The sequence below is a fragment of the Lactuca virosa genome, chromosome 5 (genome assembly GCF_052849685.1).
Source record: "Lactuca virosa cultivar CGN04683 chromosome 5, Lactuca_virosa_CGN04683_v6, whole genome shotgun sequence".
NCBI classification, from domain to species: domain Eukaryota; kingdom Viridiplantae; phylum Streptophyta; class Magnoliopsida; order Asterales; family Asteraceae; genus Lactuca; species Lactuca virosa.
Window position 1 is genome coordinate 19,744,096 of NC_136430.1, and position 19,671 is coordinate 19,763,766.

General features: G+C 39.4%; 1 protein-coding gene across 1 annotated transcript; it reads right to left on the reverse strand.

Annotated features, from left to right (window-relative positions):
* Nucleotides 1–16,068: 16,068 nt before the first annotated feature.
* On the reverse strand, nt 16,069–19,361 carry THE1 (protein kinase family protein). The gene has a single exon (XM_079050731.1). It carries the CDS (start codon nt 18,700–18,702, stop codon nt 16,189–16,191), a length of 2,514 nt encoding a protein of 837 aa, XP_078906857.1. The 5' UTR covers nt 18,703–19,361; the 3' UTR covers nt 16,069–16,188.
* Between the last annotated feature and the right edge of the window lie 310 nt (nt 19,362–19,671).

The following is a 19,671-nucleotide window of genomic DNA, read 5'->3' on the forward strand; positions in this document are numbered from 1 at the left end:
TGGAACTCATTGTTTAGATCGATCAGATCTATCTCGGAGCAGTACTGCATCTTCATCTGCTCTAGGAATGCTTCCCAAGACATCTTCAAGGCTTCTCCCCGCGGCATTGTATCCGCCAACAATTTCCACCAGCTCAAGACTCCGGTCTTCAGTTGTCGAACCGCAAAGACGGTTTTCTGCTTATCGCTACAGTTGCAGCTTTCAAATACCATCTCCATTTAGGAAATCCAGTCCATAATCTCCACAGGCTTTGGGTTTCCGGAAAGACTTGGTGACTTGGCACCCAAGAAGTTCTTATACATACGTCCCTCTCGGTCGATTTCCCTCTCCGGGTCATTCCTTCTTACCACTGGGGGTTCCACTTGACTGACAGTGCGGCTGTTATTCCCTTCTTCCGACTCTCTGTCATTTCGTTCTGGTTGTTTAACAGGCATTGAAGGTTCGCTTCTGTTATTCAGCAACAGTTGTCTCATTTCTTCTCTCTGTTCCGCCATCATAGCCCGAATCATGGCTTGAACTCCAGCCATTGTGACTGGCTCAGGTGCAACTTCGACTATCGGCACCTGCTCAATCACTTCGGGACGAGGCTGCTGATTCCTGTTCCCATTTGCGTTTCCAGCTCCACTTCGGGTTCTTGCCATCTCGATCTGTACACTAAATTAGGTGAACTTAGATCTTTATTCACGATAGATGTGTAAATTCCCCTTATCACCCCGAAACGTTTACATGCTAGTTCTAATATCGTAGTCGTACGTTTAGAATCCTTAACACATAAGGTTTCCAGATCCGGTCGGCAACAGACCATAGATCTGAACAAATAACAACATATAAGGCATAAATCATTTAGCACATAAGGCATATTAGGCACACTTTCCTAAATAACCTAGTGCTCACACCTCACAATCATCTCTTAGCATTCTAAGTTTAAGTCTAGAAATCCTACAAATTCCTAGTTCGCTTAAACTAATGCTCTAATACCAACTGTGACATCCCCATTTTTAAGGCCAGAAAAGACCGATTTTGTTTATGCTTTTTAATAAAAATCAGAGTAACTTCTTAAGAAAAGCATTGCGGAATTTGTTCCCAAAACAAAATATGATATAAATTTTATCAAAGCATTACTTAAAGAAATGTATTTCCATTACATTACAAAAACTCGGGATGTCAATCATCGATACAGACCATAAGCATAAACTAAAAAGAAATAAACATCTTAGGCCACAAAACACTATCTGGCCTCAAATCCGTAATCCCTCGTCAAATCATCCAACTATGCTTTTTCCACTACCTGTAATACAAGAAACTGAGTGGGTGAGGCTGGGGAGCCTGGTGAGCATATAGTGTTTTCAACCCACAATAATAAGTTTATTATTTATTTTCATCAAATTACTAACCCGATTACCCGTTCCCGTTATCCTCACTTTACGTCCCTAGAGCATCTATTATAAGGGACCTATCCTAAGGAATTTCATCGGGATGGACACTACTACTAAGGGGGTTCCTCAGCCATATGTGTCCGTAAGGCAACCATGGGGGGGATGGAGTACACCGGTGAACACTTCGTTCACAAACACCTACAGGTTGCGAGCCTGCTAGCGTTCCACTGGACTTCCTAGAAAAGTCTGTGGTCGTCATCCATACTCCGCTAGATGACTGGAACAACGTCAACATTGAGGCCTCTCATCATTTTATTTCACCACACCAACTATTTTATCTACCCATGTTCTACCCAACATATTTGTAGATATAAAATACATACATGGTACAGATCTTTAAAGTAAAGCTTACATCTTTTATCCAGCATAACTTTTAAAGCATAAAATACATATATAGTCCAGATCTGAAGGAAAGAGGTTCAGATCTTTCATCCAACCTAGATCTCAAAGTATACAGTTTAGATCTGAAGAAAACGTTTAGATCTGAGATGAGAAAGTGTAGATCTGAAAGAAAAGGTCTCAGATCTAAAAGAAAAGTCTTAGATCTGAAGGATAAAGTGTAGATCTAAAGGTAAAAGTTTCAGATCTGAAAGAAAGAAGCATAGATCTTTCATTCAACAACATCTCAAGTAAATAGCTAACATATACCTATACACATAGCACATAAAATACTTCATATTTATGTGTAAGATGAAAGTGACTATACACTCACCTGATACGGAGTGATTCGGACAGCACCTCGCTTCTAAAAATAACCTTCTTTGACGAAACTGGGAAGTTTGCTTGAAAACCAGGCTCTGCGCGGGCAGAGTTTCAAACCGAAAAACTCTTTTTCTTGGAGACTCCGGGAGCCTCGGGGCTTCCTTCAGGTGCTAGGGGGTTCACGTAGGCTTAGGAGGGTGTTTGGGTGAGTTAGAGAGAGAATAGAGAGAGAAAGTAGAAGGATTTGGTGTAAAATACTTGGCAGCCCTCGCAGCCCTTTTATAGGCGCGAGCCTCCTCGGAACGCTGGGCGTACCCTCGGTGGTACGCTGCGCGTAGGGGCAGGTGTCTCGCTTCGGGTGGGGCGACGTGGCCATCTCTGGAACCGCAGAAAAAGTCAATACGCGGGGCGTACGGTCCTCGTACGCGGGGCGTAGTTGGTACGCGAGGCGTCCGAAGTCTACGCTGGGCGTAGCCTCGCATCCAGCTTCGCAAATTACACACTTATCTTCTAAAAATCATAACTTTCGCATGCCAGCTCCGTTGTCGACGTTATTTATATCCACGTGTAGGCGGGAACGTAATCTACAACTTTCGTTTAGACTCCGTCGGCTAATTTTGATTTTATTTTAAAAGTTACATTATTAACAGGCAGGGACAGTATTGGTTCGTTAAAATCTCCTAACTTCTTCATCCGACGTCCGTTTTCGTCTGTCTTTTTATCGTTACGCTACTAATAACGAGATCTTTGATTCTCGTTTAGGTTGTGTCGGCTAGAAACCGCTCGATCTAATATTCCAACTTTGGGATGTACACTGCTAAGTCGAAACTTCGAAAAGTCATAACTTCCTCATACGAAGTCAGATTTGGGCGTTCTTTATATCCCCGGAATCCTTGTTTCGACCACTACAACCTTATGTAAAGATATCGGGCTTATCTCCCATTTTAATTTTGACGCTTATTTTTATCCTTTATTTATTATATTATTATAAACAATTAATAAGCACACAAAAGCACATAATTCACATTATATTCAAGTAATTCATCTTTATTACTTTAAAATGAGGTATAATGGTTGACCTAGACTATTACATCATCGCATCAATGCTTAGCCTTGAAACACGGGCGTTACATTACACTTTCCACACTTCGGGAGAGTTCCAGCATATCGACTGGCCGGTGCTGGAGTGGCAGGTGTTGTGGCGGCGTATATAGTACCCATTTATTGCTCCTACGGGGTTTCCTGTGTTGGTCGCTCTTTCCTCTCTTTCCCCGACTTTCGTTTATAGTCCCCTCCCTTTGATGGCTCGGGAACGGGGACCACCACACCATGGCGGACTACATGGTCAATGAGACACTGGGCCAGGCGTTTGGCGCTATCGAATGTAGTTGGGTTAGAAGACAATACATCTCCTTGAATCAGGGTAGATAAACCCCAGATGTACCTTTCTATCTTCTTACTCTCCAGGGTAACCATCCCCGGGGCATAGTGCTGCCAGGTCACTAAACCTGTCAGTGTAGGTCACTATGTTTGAGCTGATCATGGTATGCTCCCATAGCTCTTGTTCCAGCTTTTGAACTTCGTCCCTAGGGCAGTATTCTTCCAACATCATCTCTTTCAGGTTCTCCCAACCTATTGAGTTAGCCACTGATAGGTTCAGTGACTTAACATGGCTATTCCACCATGTCAGGGCTCTGTCGGAGAAGGTACAGACAGCAAACTTCACTTTGCTCCCTTCTGGGCACGAACAGATTGCGAAGACCGAATTTGTTTTCTCGAACCATCGCATCAGAGCAATGACTCCTCCATTTCCATTAAAGGATTTGGGTTTTCAGTTCAAGAAGTCCTTATACGAACACTCCCTTGGGTGTCCGTGGGTAGCTCCGGGGTTTGTTAAGTGGGTACCGCTACCAGTTCCGTAGGTACCACTTTCGCTGATGTGAGTTAGAGCAGCTGCCACTGCGGCTGCTATCGCTGCTTGGAGAGCAGCATGATCGAATTGTGGAGGAGGTAGTGGAGTTTGAGTTGGAGTTATCGGAGTAGTGCGTCTCGCTGATCGACGTGGAGGCATCTTGCTAAAAAGAATACAAAGATGAGACGGAGATAAGTCTATAGCAGTGGATATAAGCCGAAAGCTGAAAGACAAAGTTATCCTAGTTCTTAATGTATCTGGTTCTGAATTTCATAGGGTTCTGGAAACATTTCATAAAGGGAGTCTATATCAAATAAACTTTATGAATCAGAAGTGGCTATCCTCGAATGAATATCTGTGAATTAAATAACAGTTACTGGCTGAATGAAAAAGAAATAATCCTAACACATAATGCGAACAGTGTATTCACTAGCTCACTAAGTCATTCATGGGTATTATTTATTAGTGTGACGCATAAGACGTTTTAGTTTCTCTGGCTGATCACTTCTTGGAAAACTCATTTCGAATCTCTTCTTATTCCTCCTTGACTGCTCTGCTGACTGCTATGATGGAGTGGTTACACTTGTCTGGGTTTGTCGTACGAGAATGGAAGTGTCTAAAGAATCTATGAGAATAAGTGAAACTTTATGGGGTGATCCTTACTGGGTCCTCCTATAACCGTGCAATGTATACAAGTTGTATATAATTTAAGATTAAATAGACCTTCGAATAAGTGATCCTACTCCAAAACCACAACCAAACAAGGAACATGTAGTGAAGCATAGATCACAAATTCTAAGTCTATAAAATCTCAATTATATAAAACCTTGGAATTATACACTCCGAAATCATAGACCTACCAGAAGGGTCTTTTAAATTCTCACATAAGTTATTTATAGTGCCTAAAATACTCCTATAGTATTTTAATGTAATGAACTTGGTATGTTTTAAACTTGTTGTTGTCTTATAGTATCATAAAATACTCCTATAGTATTTTAACTTTATGTTCTGATCTAGAAATCCCTTGAATAGAGTTAGGTAAGTTTTAAGACTGTTGCAACACCACATCACTCCCAAACACATGTCGGTCACATCTCGAATGAATATAGTTGATCAAGCTATATTGATCCCAGATATGATTACATAACTGTCCAGGTTTGACCGCAGTTTTCAACCTTTAAATACTTCTGTTCTGTTCTTCTTGTGATACTTGTTCTAGTATGTATATATGTATAAGCATGTAGGTATACTTTTATAAAGTATTGTTATATTTTTAAAATATATTATTATCCAGAGCACTTCGGCCCCATTGCATGTATAGTTGTATATCTTTTATAGGTTGATATACTTAGTTCACTATAAACAATGCTCTGATACCAATCTGTCACACCCCCAAACCGGAATGGCGGAAACATTCGGGGGCCGCGTACGCCATGTTTAGTATCACAACACATGCATCATAGTAATCAAAGTAACAAGAAACCATTGTATTAACATTAAATTGTTTACAAAGTATGTGATTCATAAAAGATTGACTTCAAAAGTAAATGACAAAACAAGACATGAAGCTACTATGCTCCATCTTCAGAATCCCAGAGCGCATACCTGTCTACTAGTCTCCTGAGCATACAAGTTATGTTGAAAGAGTAGATCAGCATTTAAGCTGGTGAGTTCATAAGTATTTTAGTGATGTATAGTAAGTTGAAAGTTCTTTTTAGAAAAGTTCGCCTGTTCCTCCGGAAAATACTATATTTTCTGATATGATGAAAGATAAGTAAAAATGGCTCTACAATCCCTTCTATGAGTACTAAATGGATACAAGTTATATAAAACCCAGAGTAAACAGACAATCGATTGTGTGAATCTACCCTAAGCCCACAACCAAACAAGGAACAGGAAATGAGGCGGAAGTCACACATCCCATTGTTTGTTAGATCTTCGTTGTATATAACCCTAGCGTATACATTTGGTACTCACGGAGTTAACTGTAATAGTTCCTTTATATTTGATGAAAACATTCTTTAAGAAAAACCCTTATTTCCTTTAGTAAAAATGATAACCACAATAGTTCCTTCTATAATCACTTAGTTTATACTAGCTATATATAATCTAATATCGAACGGATAGTTAATTGTGTGAATTTGCCCTAAGCCCACAACCAAACAAGGAGTAGGAAGTAAAGTGGAAAGCACACATCCAACTACCTATTGGATATTAATTATATATAACCCTGATGTATAAACTAAGGTATTATAGAATTAACCACCTAAGGTCCTTTAAGTTATATTGGTTTAATAAAATGGATTAAACCCTTTACTGATCAGTTTCTAGTTTAGCCTAGTAACTATTCTAACTGAAAAGTATGTTTTTGTACTAGAAAACGATTTATTGAATTTTGTATACTATGACCTGACCCATACCTGGTACTCCTTATGATTACTTGGTGTATACGGAATATATATATATATATATATATATATATATATATATATATATATATATATATATATATATATAGCTAAGATCGAATAGATAGTAGACTAGGTGCATCTGCTCTAAGCCCACAGCCAAACAAGGAACAGGAAATGAAGCGGAAGGCACACATCCTACTATCTGCCGGACCCGATTAATATATATCCCTAATGTATCTACCGATGAATCATAAAGTTAGCATTATAGGCCCCCTTCTAACCGAATGTACTAACTACCTTAGAACCAGTTTGTTAATTAAGGTTAAAGTGTGATGTGGTTGTAACCATACTGATATGACATGTGTTTAACACGACGACCTAATGGCGCCGAAAATGATGTGATATTGGTCACCGGTAGACTTGCAAGTCCCACTGTAGCTACCAGCAAGGTGTGGGGTGTCGAACCCATATAGATCTATATACAAACTCATGCTCTCCCTACAGGAGACTCTGGTTACAAAACGCGACCTAACAAGTATATTGCTAAGCCGTGAAGTAGTGGTTTCACATTATTGTTATCTTGTTCTTGTTATAGTATGTTCCTCCCTGTACTAGTTGTAGTGTGTTCCTCCCTGTACTAGTTGTAGTATGTTCCTCCCTGTACTAGTTATAGTATGTTCCTCCCTATACTAGTTATAGTATGAACTGAACCCCTAAACTATACCTGTTATAGTTTACTATTATGTTTACTTGAACTGTATCTGATTTGTAGAAAAGACTCATTTACCTACTGAGTTATGATTGTACTTTAAAAACAAAGTTTTATAATAATAAAGTAACATAACTTTAAAAGAGCTTTTGAAATGATTTGATCACTTAAAAAAGCATAAGAAATCCTTTAATGTGATGGTTATCACAAATAAAATTTACACAACTATTATTGTGTTCAACTTGTATTCCCCCCCCCCCCCCTTAAAAACATTTAAAACATTTAAAAGATTGATTATAGGGTTATGAACTCACTTTATGTGGGTGATTCAATTGAAGGTTCGCGTAAGGATGAGAAGTTCCACAAATGAATTCCCGAGACACAAACGAGTCCTAGATGACATATAATGGCATATATAGGCATGTAATTAGTGTTTATAACAACTAACATGCAAGGAAACAACCTTAGGGACTAGGAAACACTTGGAATGAAGTGTTACAATCACATGTGATTGATCAAAGGGAGTTTACGGCCAAAGGAAAGTGTTCACGGCCCAAATGGATGAATGGTTCACGGCCCAATGGAGTTCACGGCCCAACTTGATGAGTGGTTCACGGCCATGTATGAATTCATGAAGGGTTCACGGCCCTATGAAGGGTTCACGGCCGTGAACACCTCAACCTCATGAAGATGGTGATGAATTATGAAGAATCAAGGCTAGGATCTAGTAGTCTTTCAAGTATAACAAGATAAATGATGAAACACTTACGATTTGGGATCCCTTGGGAGTTCACGGCCACCAAGAACAAGTGTGTGTTCTTGGTGTTCTTGGTGAAAGATGATTATCTTGAAGATCTAGACAAAGGTGGTGAATTCATGGATGACATCATAGGGTTGTACTAGATCAAGAAGGATACCAAGGAACAAATGGAAGAATCACTTACAACTTGGACGAGAAATGGAAGTAATTCTTGATGATACTTGAGAGAGAATGGAAGTTCTTGAGTTGGGATTGTGAAGAATGATGAAGAAATGAGGGAAATCTATACTTAATGGGGATAGATCACGACCAGAAGAGAGTTCACGGCCGTGAACTAGGTTTGCGGCCGTGAACCTCAAATTTTTGGTACTCTGGTTCGGGTGCAGCCTTCCGATCTCGAGTTGATACTCCCTAACATTCAACCCTTGAGTGTACTAGGCTTAGAGCTCATTAGAATGACCCTTAACAAGGCTAAAAGGCTATGGAATTTAGTCTGACTTTTGGTTGATTGGCTGGATTTACAAGGTAAAATTTTTTAGGTTATCACATGGTATAGACAAGGCATGCTTGTGGCATTGTCCTCTAGGGAATGTCAACAAGAAGCGCATAGCCCAACTCCAAAAGGATGGAGTGTTGGAGTCATTTGACCTAAAGTCAGATGACACGTGCGAATCTTGCTTACTTGGAAAGATGACTAAATCACCTTTCACTGGTACTTGTGAAAGAGGTGAGGGATTGTTGGATCTCATACACACAGATGTGTGTGGGCCCTTCAGATCACTACAAGGGATGCAAACCGCTTCTATGTGACTTTTACCGACGATTATAGCAGATATGATATATCTACTTAATCAAGCACAAGTCGGAAACCTTTGAAAAGTTCAAAGAGTTTAAGCAAGAAGTGGAGAATCAATTGGGCAGGAAGATAAAGATGCTCAGATCTGATAGGGGTGGTGAGTATCTTAGTATCGAGTTCCATGACTATCTTAAGGAATGTGGAACTGTTTCACAATTGACGCTGCCTAGGACACCACAACTTAATGGTGTGGCTGAGAGGCTCAATCGAACCCTGTTGGACATGGTTCGTTCCATGATGATTCGAGCTTCACTACCAATCTCATTTTGGGGGTATGCCTTAGAGACTGCCGTCCATATCCTTAATCTAGTCCCAACTAAGAAAGTTGCAGAAACACCTCACGAGATGTGGACAGGGAAGGTTTCCTCGTTAGCACATATCAAGGTTTGGGATTGCGAGGCTTTCGTAAGACGAGAGACTCATGACAAGCTTGAACCTCGTAGTGAGCGGTGTATTTTCATCAGCTACCCACATAAATCTTTTGGATATCTTTTCTACAGACCTAGTGATAACGTGGTCTTCGTAGCAAGGAGGGGGGTTTTCCGCGAAAGAGAACTCGTATGCCAAGAGGACAGTGGGAGGCAAATTGATCTTGAAGAGCTTCAAGAGTTAAGCGGTGAAGGAACCTCTAACACTAGCACTCAACCTGAGGAGGAGACTCCTGTTGAACCAGTTGACGAGTCCTTACCTCTGAGACGTTCCAGTAAAGTTAGTGTTCCACCTGTGTTATATGGTTTCCGTATAACTGTTGAAGGTGATACGTTTATCAGTGATAGTACACTGATAAATTTGGATGAACCTAACAACTACAAGGAAGCCACGACGGGCCCGGAGTCTGCAAAGTGGAAAGAGGCAATGGACAGCAAGATTCAGTCCATGTACGACAATCAAGTTTGGAACTTGGTTGACAATGTATCAGGTCGTAAGACGGTCGGGTGCAAGTGGATCTTCAAGAAGAAGACCGACATGGATGGGAAAGTACACACGTTTAAAGCACGACTGGTTGCGAAGGGCTTTACTCAAACCCCAGGGGTTGACTATGATGAGACCTTCTCACTAGTGGCCAAGATCAAGTCTATTAGGATTATGTTAGCTATCGCTACGTTTCATGATTATGAAATTTGGCAGATGGATGTCAAAACCGTTTTCCTTAATGGGAAGCTGCCTGAAGATGTTTACATGTGTTAGCCAGAAGGTTTTGTAGATGCTAAATATCCCAATAGAGTGTGCAAGCTTGAGAAATCCATTTATGGATTAAAACAAGCGTCTCGCAGATGGAATTTTTGCTTCGATGAGAAAGTCAAAGAGTTTGGTTTCTCTAGGAGTGAGGATGAGTCATGTGTGTATGTCAAGGATAGTGGGAGTACAGTTAGCTTTCTAGTATTGTATGTCGATGACATACTGCTCATAGGAAACGACGTCCCAACTTTGCAGGAGGTTAAGACCTGGCTTAGGAAGTGTTTTGCTATGAAGCATATAGGGGAAGCTGCTTACATTCTGGTGATAAGCATTTTGAGAAATAGGAGTAAGAGACTAATTGGACTTAGTCAAAATACTTACTTGGACAAGGTACTGAAACGTTTTAGCATGGAGATTTCCAAGAAAGAGGAGTTGCCAATCCAGAGCAATACCAAGCTGAGTAAGACTTAGAGTCCGAGTACCGATGCTGAGATAGCGGAAATGAGTCGAGTGCCATATGCTTCCGCCGTTGGCTCGATCATGTACGCTATAACATGTACTTGCCCTTATGTAGCTTTTGCGTTGAGCATGGTTAGCCGATATCAAGGGAACCCGGGTAGAGCTCACTGGACAGCATTTGAGAACATTCTCAAGTACCTGCGAAGGACTAAGGACTGGGTCCTTATACTTGATGGGAGTGGTGACTTGAGAGTGACAGGGTATAGTGACGCCAGGTTTCAAACCGACAGAGATAACTTCCGCTCTCAGTCAGGCTGGGTATTTACCCTAAATGGAGGAGCAGTGACTTGGAAGAGTTCCAAGCAGGAGACCGTGGCTGATTCAACATGTGAATCAGAGTATATAGCTGCGAGCGAAGCGTCGAAGGAGGCTATATGGTTGAAGAACTTCATTGGAGACCTTGGAGTTGTACCAGCCATAAAGGAGCCCATGGAGATTTTCTGTGATAATGAAGGACCGGTTGCCTTAACCAAGGAACCAAGGGATCATGGTAGATCCATACATATCGACAAAAAATACCACTTCATTAGAAATCAGGTAGAAGAAGGACTCATCGTGGTCAAGAGGGTATCGTCAGAAGAAAATCCTACGGATCCCCTCACAAAGGGTCTAAGTAGGGTCAAGCATATTCAGCATGCGAGGAGCATTGGTCTGAAGGACGATATTAGTCTTAGTGATTAGATAGATGTTTAGAAACTTGTAATAGATAAATGTAATTCACATTTGGTGATTATATAATAGAGATTTATATATAAGTATGGTTTACTATCTTGTGTCAATTGTTTACTATTGTTTCACTTTTGCATTATTTACTTCCTGAATAATTGGATTATTCAAACTGTCCACAGTTGATCATACTTTGGAAGTAAGCTATGAGGTTATACTGTCATGAATTGGTTTGTAGATTTTCTAACTGCTTAGACATAGCAAAGGTTTGCTGCAACATTCATGAGTACTCTTGAAATAGGATTTGAGTATTGGATTAAACTCACGCTCATTTGAATCACTTCATGGAATTTATCACGAGTGATGGTGAGACGATAATATCGTATAATCTTTAAACCAAGATATATCAGTTGTTGTTTACGAGTTGGTTGTGCATTGATAATGCGTAAACGCATCAGTAACTTGATGTTATAAAACGTATTATTGTGTACGGTTTGATGAGTAAATAGTTCAAGCATATAAGTCAAAGTTTATCTGTTCCTTTATCCTAAGAGGGTAAAAGTGATATCTTGGGCCCATCGATGATTTTGTGTTGACTTATGTGTCGGGCCCGGTCAGGACTGAATTGATGTGTTCAATTAAGTTCCTTGTCAAACAAATCAGAAATCGGGAAACAAATTGGTTGACATTGAGTATGACTCTATTCCATGTCTTTTTCCACACGATATCTTGCAGAACGGAGGATTATATGATCCCTTATCTAAAGGACGTGTCATTGACTAGGCCAGAGTTCGACAGTGGCTTTTAAGAGCTACGATTGCTAATCAGATTCTGAAGTTTCATTGGCATTTACAGTTATTAGACTTATCCAAGTGGGAGACTGTTGGATTAGGTGTCTAAGCCCATAACTATAATTGGTATGTACTTGATCTGATAGTATCATGGTCCTTTTGGGTTGCTTCACCATAGCAACTGGACATGATGAATTATGGAGAAAGAGGTTGATAAATGATTTATTAATATATTATACGAATAATATATTAATTGAGAAATCATATTATTTAATTAGTATTAATCAAAAATTAATTTGGAATTAATTTTGGGACTAAAGGAACTGATTAAAAGTAAGGGGACTAATATTGCAAATCAGTGATAGTTGCAAGTTGGGCTAATGGACTCCTAAAAAAAGGAGTGGACGAAATATATGGGAAGCCCATAGAGATTTCGTCCATAGGCTTTCTAGAAGGGTTCCATGGACTGCTTAAGTCTTAAACAATCAGATTAGGGTTTCACCTGGAAACCTTAGCAGCCTCAGCTATATAAAGGACCATTGGCTTACAGTTTTCGGCCCTATGCATTCAAAGAAGAACCCTAGCCGAATTTTGTAGAGCCTCCATCACCTCTCTCCTTCATCATTTGCTAAGTGGTGTTTGTGACTCCATTAGAGGTGCAACGCTTGGAGCACTAAGCTCTTGAAGGTCAAGATCAAGCTAGGAATTACTTGTTACTACTAGTTAACAAGAAAGGTATTCTTCTAACCCTAATATTATGTAGATCTCGTTTTTATGTATACTAGAATTAGGGTTATTGCTTTGGAAATCTTATTTGCATGTATAACTTGAGAAAAATCTAGATTCAAAGCAATTAGGGTTGCATGTGAACATAGGAATATTGTAATGCTCAAAACCCATCATTATGTTGGTACCTTAAGTCCTATAAGTTCTAGATCTGGACTTTGGTCATGGTTTTGGACTCCAAGTTTGAGTCTTGGCCCTTTTTCCTTCATTTTGACCTAAGTTGGTGTTTAAGTCATGTATTGGACATATGTGACTGAAAAGCTTTGATTTTTATGGTCCTTGGGGTCAAGGAAGACCCTTTAGACTGTCCCATGTTAACGCTTAATGGATTAGGAGCTTAATGCTCATTTCTGGTCAGATCTGGACTCACGACGTGAGGAATAAAGCCTCACGACGTGAGAGTGTGTTTGAGGAAGTTTCTGGGCCAAATTCACGACCTCACGACATGAGCATAAGGTGCTCACGACGTGAGCATCACCTGTGCAAGTTTTGGGCTCTTTGATTGTTGGCTAGCTTGGTATTGGACTTATCCTTTGGTTTGGGCTCGTAATGGACTAAGGATTTTAGAGTAATGGACTTCTGGTTGGGCTTGCCCTAATGGGCCTTGGATGATGAATTGGGCCTTAGTGGGCCCAATGTAGTTAGGCCTTGATTGGGCCCAATGGGCTTGGACCTTTGGGCTATCGGAAAATCATTGGTTCAGAAAAGTAAATGGGCTTTAGGGAAAGGCCCATGTAAGGGTTTGGGCCCAATTTAGAAAATTGGACCATTGATGAGTTTTTATGGATTTGATAGTTTTGGGCCTTGGTTGTGAATCTTGTTAGGCCAGGGGTGAAACGGTCATTTCACCCCAAGTAAGGATTATGGAACATGGTTTGGAAATGTAAAAAATGGCGATAAGCTTCAAACAATATAACTTGAATTTCAACAAACGTTTGACTTTTGAAAATAAAAATTAGCAAAAAAAAATTGCACGAGGAAAGAAAAAGACACGTGATGAAAAGCAAAATGTGCATGATGAAAAACGTTGTCTCAAAGATATAAAACTTTTATGCAAAATACCAACCTCCTTTTAGGCAAAAAAAAAAAGAAAAAGAAAACCTACAAATGATATTAATGTTGAATGTCGACATTAAGAAAAAATATCTTAGCTAGAGTGGTATTCGTCTATATTTTAATTTGTATTATGTTTTATTTTAGTTATGTACGTTTTTTCCAAATAATGAAATATTTGCATAGTTATTACGGGAAAATGACTTAATATGGTAATATACTTTTCATTTTATACATATTTAGTTACTGATTTTTTATCCACATTTGACTATTTAATTTGTTTTTTTGTACACATTCAAATCTAATGACCGGTTACTTTAGGTTAAGCTGGAAAAAAATGACTTAATAGGATAATATAATTTTCAATTTGTACACATTCAATCTTTATGACTGATTTCTTCGGTCTTTATTCACGGCATCCTATGTGGGACAATCATTAATGATGTGTTCTCATATGTGGCTCGTACCTATCTTATATTAGTAACCTAATTCACGAATCGGTCAAATAATGTTAGTGCTCTAGTTTTCTCCAAGCAGAAGATGTGTTCTGCTTCAGTTTCATCTATCTCCATAACATACAACGAGATTCTTTGTGATTATTTCCCCCCAATTCAAATTTGCGCGTAACAAAAACAAACAATAGGGACCTTCCAAGTTAAAAAAATAAGTTAGAAACCAAACGTGCAAATTACCCTAAACCATATGGACCATTCGTGCAATTTACTCAAAATCGAAAGGTGAAATATTTGTACTTCCCTCTAATATTATAAATTAGTTTACATCAACCGTTAAATTAGGTTGTTTGTTGTTGGGAATGATAGTATCATTGATGTTGGTTATGAAAAATACCTTTTCTTTTTTAATTATATCTAAATCTTTCCATGCTTCCGATGACTTTTCTGTAATTATATCTAAAGTAGTCTTGAGTACCTATACTAGTTGAATTCAGATGATATATAAAAACAATCTTCAACCATTCCACATGTGTTTTTCGCTGTTATTTCACAGATTCCAAAACACAAACACATACAAAATGTCAACAAGATCAAGGCCCATTCAAAAGATACTTTTCGAGGCATTTGATGTAATGGAGCGTTGGTTTCAAGGTCTCTCCAGGGACATGAATATGTTAAGGTTTCTCATACACAAGCTTCACTTCCATCAGTGTCTCCCCTTCACCTACTTCTGTAAACTTAAATCCATACATGTATGATGAAAATCCATGATCCAAAGGCCCTCCTTCCAATATTTCAAGAGCAGTATGATGCAGAGATTCATCAAATTCCACAATCTTCTCCTTCTGATACCTCACTTTTACATCTAACAAAAAAACATATCCAAGAAAAATCAAGAAATCTTCCTAACAAAATCCCACAACCAAAAAAATTCTCAACAAATAAAGAATCAAGGATTACCAGGGTGGAATTATTATTATTTTTTTTTTTTTCAATTAACTCAGCTCCCTCCACTATATATGGTATAACCTTGGGCACCATGTGCCTGATGTCACACTTGACATTGCCTTCCATAACTCTTTAATGGGCACACCAACCTTCACTTGAGCTATATTTTCCTTCATCTTTCACTGTATGCAGACCAAGGGGCTGTTTGTTTTTTTTTTTTGTGCAGATCTGCGCAACCATTTTTGTCTGAGCCGCGCAGACATATGCCCTCGCAGAGTGTTTGTTTTTTGGAAGTGCGCAGATCAAAAAACGTTTGCGCCAGGTTTCCTGGCACAGACATGTGCCACTGTCTTCAAAGGTCTTCACACATCATTTGAACCTAAACAAAAAAAAAAAAAAAAAAAAAAAGCATGGGCCACTGTGCAATTTTTTTTTTCTTTAGCTTAAAATGCATTTTTAATGTTTAAGACATGAAATTAAGTTTGAAAAATCAATTTGTTTTAGCAACGGCAGACGTTTAAAACAAACAGTCTTCTTATTGCAGACTACAGACATTTTGTACACCTTTTCTGGCGCAGAGGCTTGCAGATGTCGCAGACCGCAAACATTTTGGATTCAGAAAAAAAAACAACACCCAAGTCTTCTGAACCATTTATATCATATTTGTTGGAACGCCAATTATTTAATTATTATGTATGAAAACAAAATGAGGTGTTTGCAGAAGATTAATAATTTGAAACTTTTAGAATCTTAGATTGTAAAGGACAAAAATAGCATTTAAGCATCCCCTTAATCCATTAATCTAAGCATCTTTTTACTAATTCGTTGTTGATAGTACTAAATCACAAAGAATAGCAATATATTCAACTCTCAGTAAAGCTATCGTCCTATAATATATTTTGTATATTGATCACTGAATAAATGGTTACAAATAGCATAAACAACAAATCTTATTACTACAACAAACAAAATTCAAAACAAAAACCATAACGTTTTGATTTTTGATCATCTTCCTCGTGGATTAACAAGTTGAGAAAATACAGCACTTGTGGCATCTTCATCTGTGCAGGACTGGGCCCCATCGATCATACTTGTGCTGTGTTCAAAGGGCTCAATGGGAGTAAATGGGATCCCTTGTATATGATTTGTGCTGTTATCTTCAGGTTCCATTAAAGCTGCTGAAGTCTCTTCAAGCTGCAAAGCATACTCCAAGTTCCATAAAACATCTCCCATGGAAGGCCTGTCAACTCCATATTCAGCCAAACACTTCTCAGCAGTCTCACCAAATTTCTTCAGAGAAGACATATTCACTTTCCCAACAAGATTCACATCCATAATTTGATCCAACATTCCCTTCTTTTGCCACGTCATCGCCCATTCAGCAATGTTGACTTGGTCTCTCGGAAGAACCGGATTTAAAGCCGGTCTTGTACAGATAACTTCCATTAAAACCACCCCGAAAGAATAAACATCGGACTTTTCTGTTAACTGTTGTCGTCTGAAATATTCGGGATCTAAATACCCGAAACTACCCTTCACAGCCGTGCTGACATGGGTTTGGTCGAGAGACGGGCCCGCTTTCGAGAGCCCGAAATCCGCGACTTTTGCTACAAAATTCTCATCTAACAATATGTTTGTCGTTTTCACATCACGGTGAATTATGCTCTGGTTTGCACCCGTGTGAAGATAATGCAAACCACGTGCAGCTCCGATACAGATCTCCAGCCGTTGCTTCCATGGCAACGGCGGGAGATCTGTACCGTACAAATGGCTCCTGAGGGGGCCATTTGCCATGTACTCATAAACAAGGATCATTTCAGACCGTTCATCACAATACCCGATTAGGGAAACGAGATGACGGTGCCGAAGCTTCGATAACATCTCGATTTCGGTTCGGAATTCCGCGAGACCTTGTTCGGATCGTGGGTTTCCTCTTTTAACAGCTACGCGGGTCCCATCTTCCATTGTACCCTTGTAAACCCTACCGAAACCACCAACCCCAAGAAGCAAATTCTCATCGAATTTGTTTGTGGCATCCATGATTTCTTGAAAAGTAAAGTTTCTTCCAAGATTACACGAAGCTAATGAAATGCAGCTTGCGGTTGCGCTTTTTTGAGACGCGGTTGACATCTTTGTCATGGTGAGTGAGTTTCCGTGTAATGGAAGAGGGAGCCATGAAGGCTTCGGGTGGCTCATTTTTGACCTTCGGGCCACCACACAACAAAAGCAAACACCGAGTAGAATTATAACAGCTGAAACCCCAACAATTAATCCCACAATGACACCTGTCTTCTTGTTCTTTTTTGGAAACACAACAAGATTCTCAACCGAATTAACCCCGTCTAAGCTTCGAGCTTCATTGCTAATTTTCAAGATTTCAAGACCATTCAAAAGCACATTTACATCTTCAGCAACTAGATCCGGTCCAATGCTAATAGTCAGAGTACTCTGGTCACCAGACGAATTGCATATAAAATCTTTGTAAGCAGGGACATCGAGGTTACCAGTTAAGCTCGATAAATCAAGGTCAGCAAAAGCAGTCTCGGAATTTATATACAAATTGAACACGAGGGTATTCAGAGAGGTGCTCACAATATCGCAAAAATGTAAACGCACAAAGTAAGTGAAATCTGGATCCACAGGAAGAACCCAAGTGATGTTGAAATCCAAATTGGCGACGTTGGCATCTCCCATTGTTTGAGCAGTTGCGTACACCCAATTGGGTGCAATTTCTGGTGTGACACTTTCGGTGTATTTTATCATCGATGGGATGATCGAGACATTTGCAGCAGAACCATTCACATGGAGATACTTGTTATCGTTTTCCCATGTTCTTCCTAATGTATCATTTTGAGGAGTTAATTTCGGGCCACCCATATTCAAACGATGCACAGTTTCAAAGGCGCGATCTGATAGACCGCTAATTGTGGCAGATGGGAACACGAATGTAGCCTCGTCGGGGATCATATTGTCAGGGATGGAGATAACTTCAATTGCATTGATGAATGCGACTGAGTTGTTTGAAGGAACGAAGTTGAGAAGCAATGTATCGGAAGTCACGTTGATCGAATATTCTCTAAAGAGATGACTAGAACCATTGTAGCTTTTGAAACTGTAATTGTTTAAGAGCACGAAGTTTTGGGTGACTACACTGAACGAAGACGATGTGAGGTTGTGAGATGGAATTGGGTAAAAGTATAGACGGACCCAATGCCGACCCTGTTTCTTGATGTCGAACTTGTAAGAGGATGTGGTGGTGAACAATCGGGCCGATTGGTGGATGGGTAATGGAACGGTGGAATTGGAATGGATTGTGTTTGAATTCGGGTGGCTATTCAGAGTGATCATTGATGATTCGTCTGAATCAGGAACATAAGTCTGACCAAGAAAAGTCACGTTTTGGGAAGAACCACAAGCGATTAAGTAGCGATCCACAGGGCTGAATGAAGCAGATGATTGATGAACATATGTAGATAGAACAAACGCGAGAACTAGAGAAACCCACTTCAGGAAACTCATTTTTGAAGAATCTGAGTATTTAAATCACCAAATTGGTAATAATTTGAACTTAAAAGATTCAATCCCCAAATTTATAATAATTTAAACTTGAAGATCCAATCATGAGGCAATCAAGTAGCTATCAATAAGATTGAATATAGAAGAATCAAGCAACCCACCTCAACAAACACGTGTTCTTGGACATCATAGTCTATAAATTCCCAAATTAGTCGTGAAGGTAAACTTAAAGATTCCAGATTCAAGCAAAAAAAAAAAACAGCAATGCGGTGCTGTGTCTATAGCTGAAAAATCAAACAAAGGAAGAAGGTAAAGTTCAATACCATGAAAAGTAAAGAACCCCAGGGATCTATTAGAAGCAATGTTGAAACCAGTAGCTTAGTTAAACTAAAGAAGATTTTGTTTAAACACAAACTAGGGTTTTGGGTTTCGAATTGAGCAATAGGAATTTGGAGCAAGATAGCTTGATTCTGAAGTAGCTTTTGTTACCTCATTTGGAATGTAGTGAGAAAATGAGTAGAATGGGGTAACACCGTCAAGAGAAAGCTGGAAGCTTTTTGCAATTTGCTCCACAGCTCTTTCCAGGCTGGTATATTAGGCTGGCGATTTACAGGAAAAGAGGAGAAATAAAGGAACAAGATTAAGATGGTGGAACCCACAACCAGGTTTTCCAATCCAGGGTTGTATTTGGTTCCAGTATCCACACATGGGGTCTGGATGGCTTGTTGCTTCTCGATTTGTGGCAATTATCCGTGAAAATGTTAGGAATTATCGTTTTGGATATTTTTTTCATACAAAAGTTCAATTTTTCTTTTTGTTGCAACTCTCTAGTTACAATTTTTTCTTTCAAAATTTTGATTACGGGTGTGGGTGTCAAAAACCTTGTTCTTGTTCGGGTGTTCCCATTGGGCTGGGCTCCATCACCAACACGAGAAATTTTTAAAACTCTTTGGGTTCAGCTCGGGCTTGGGT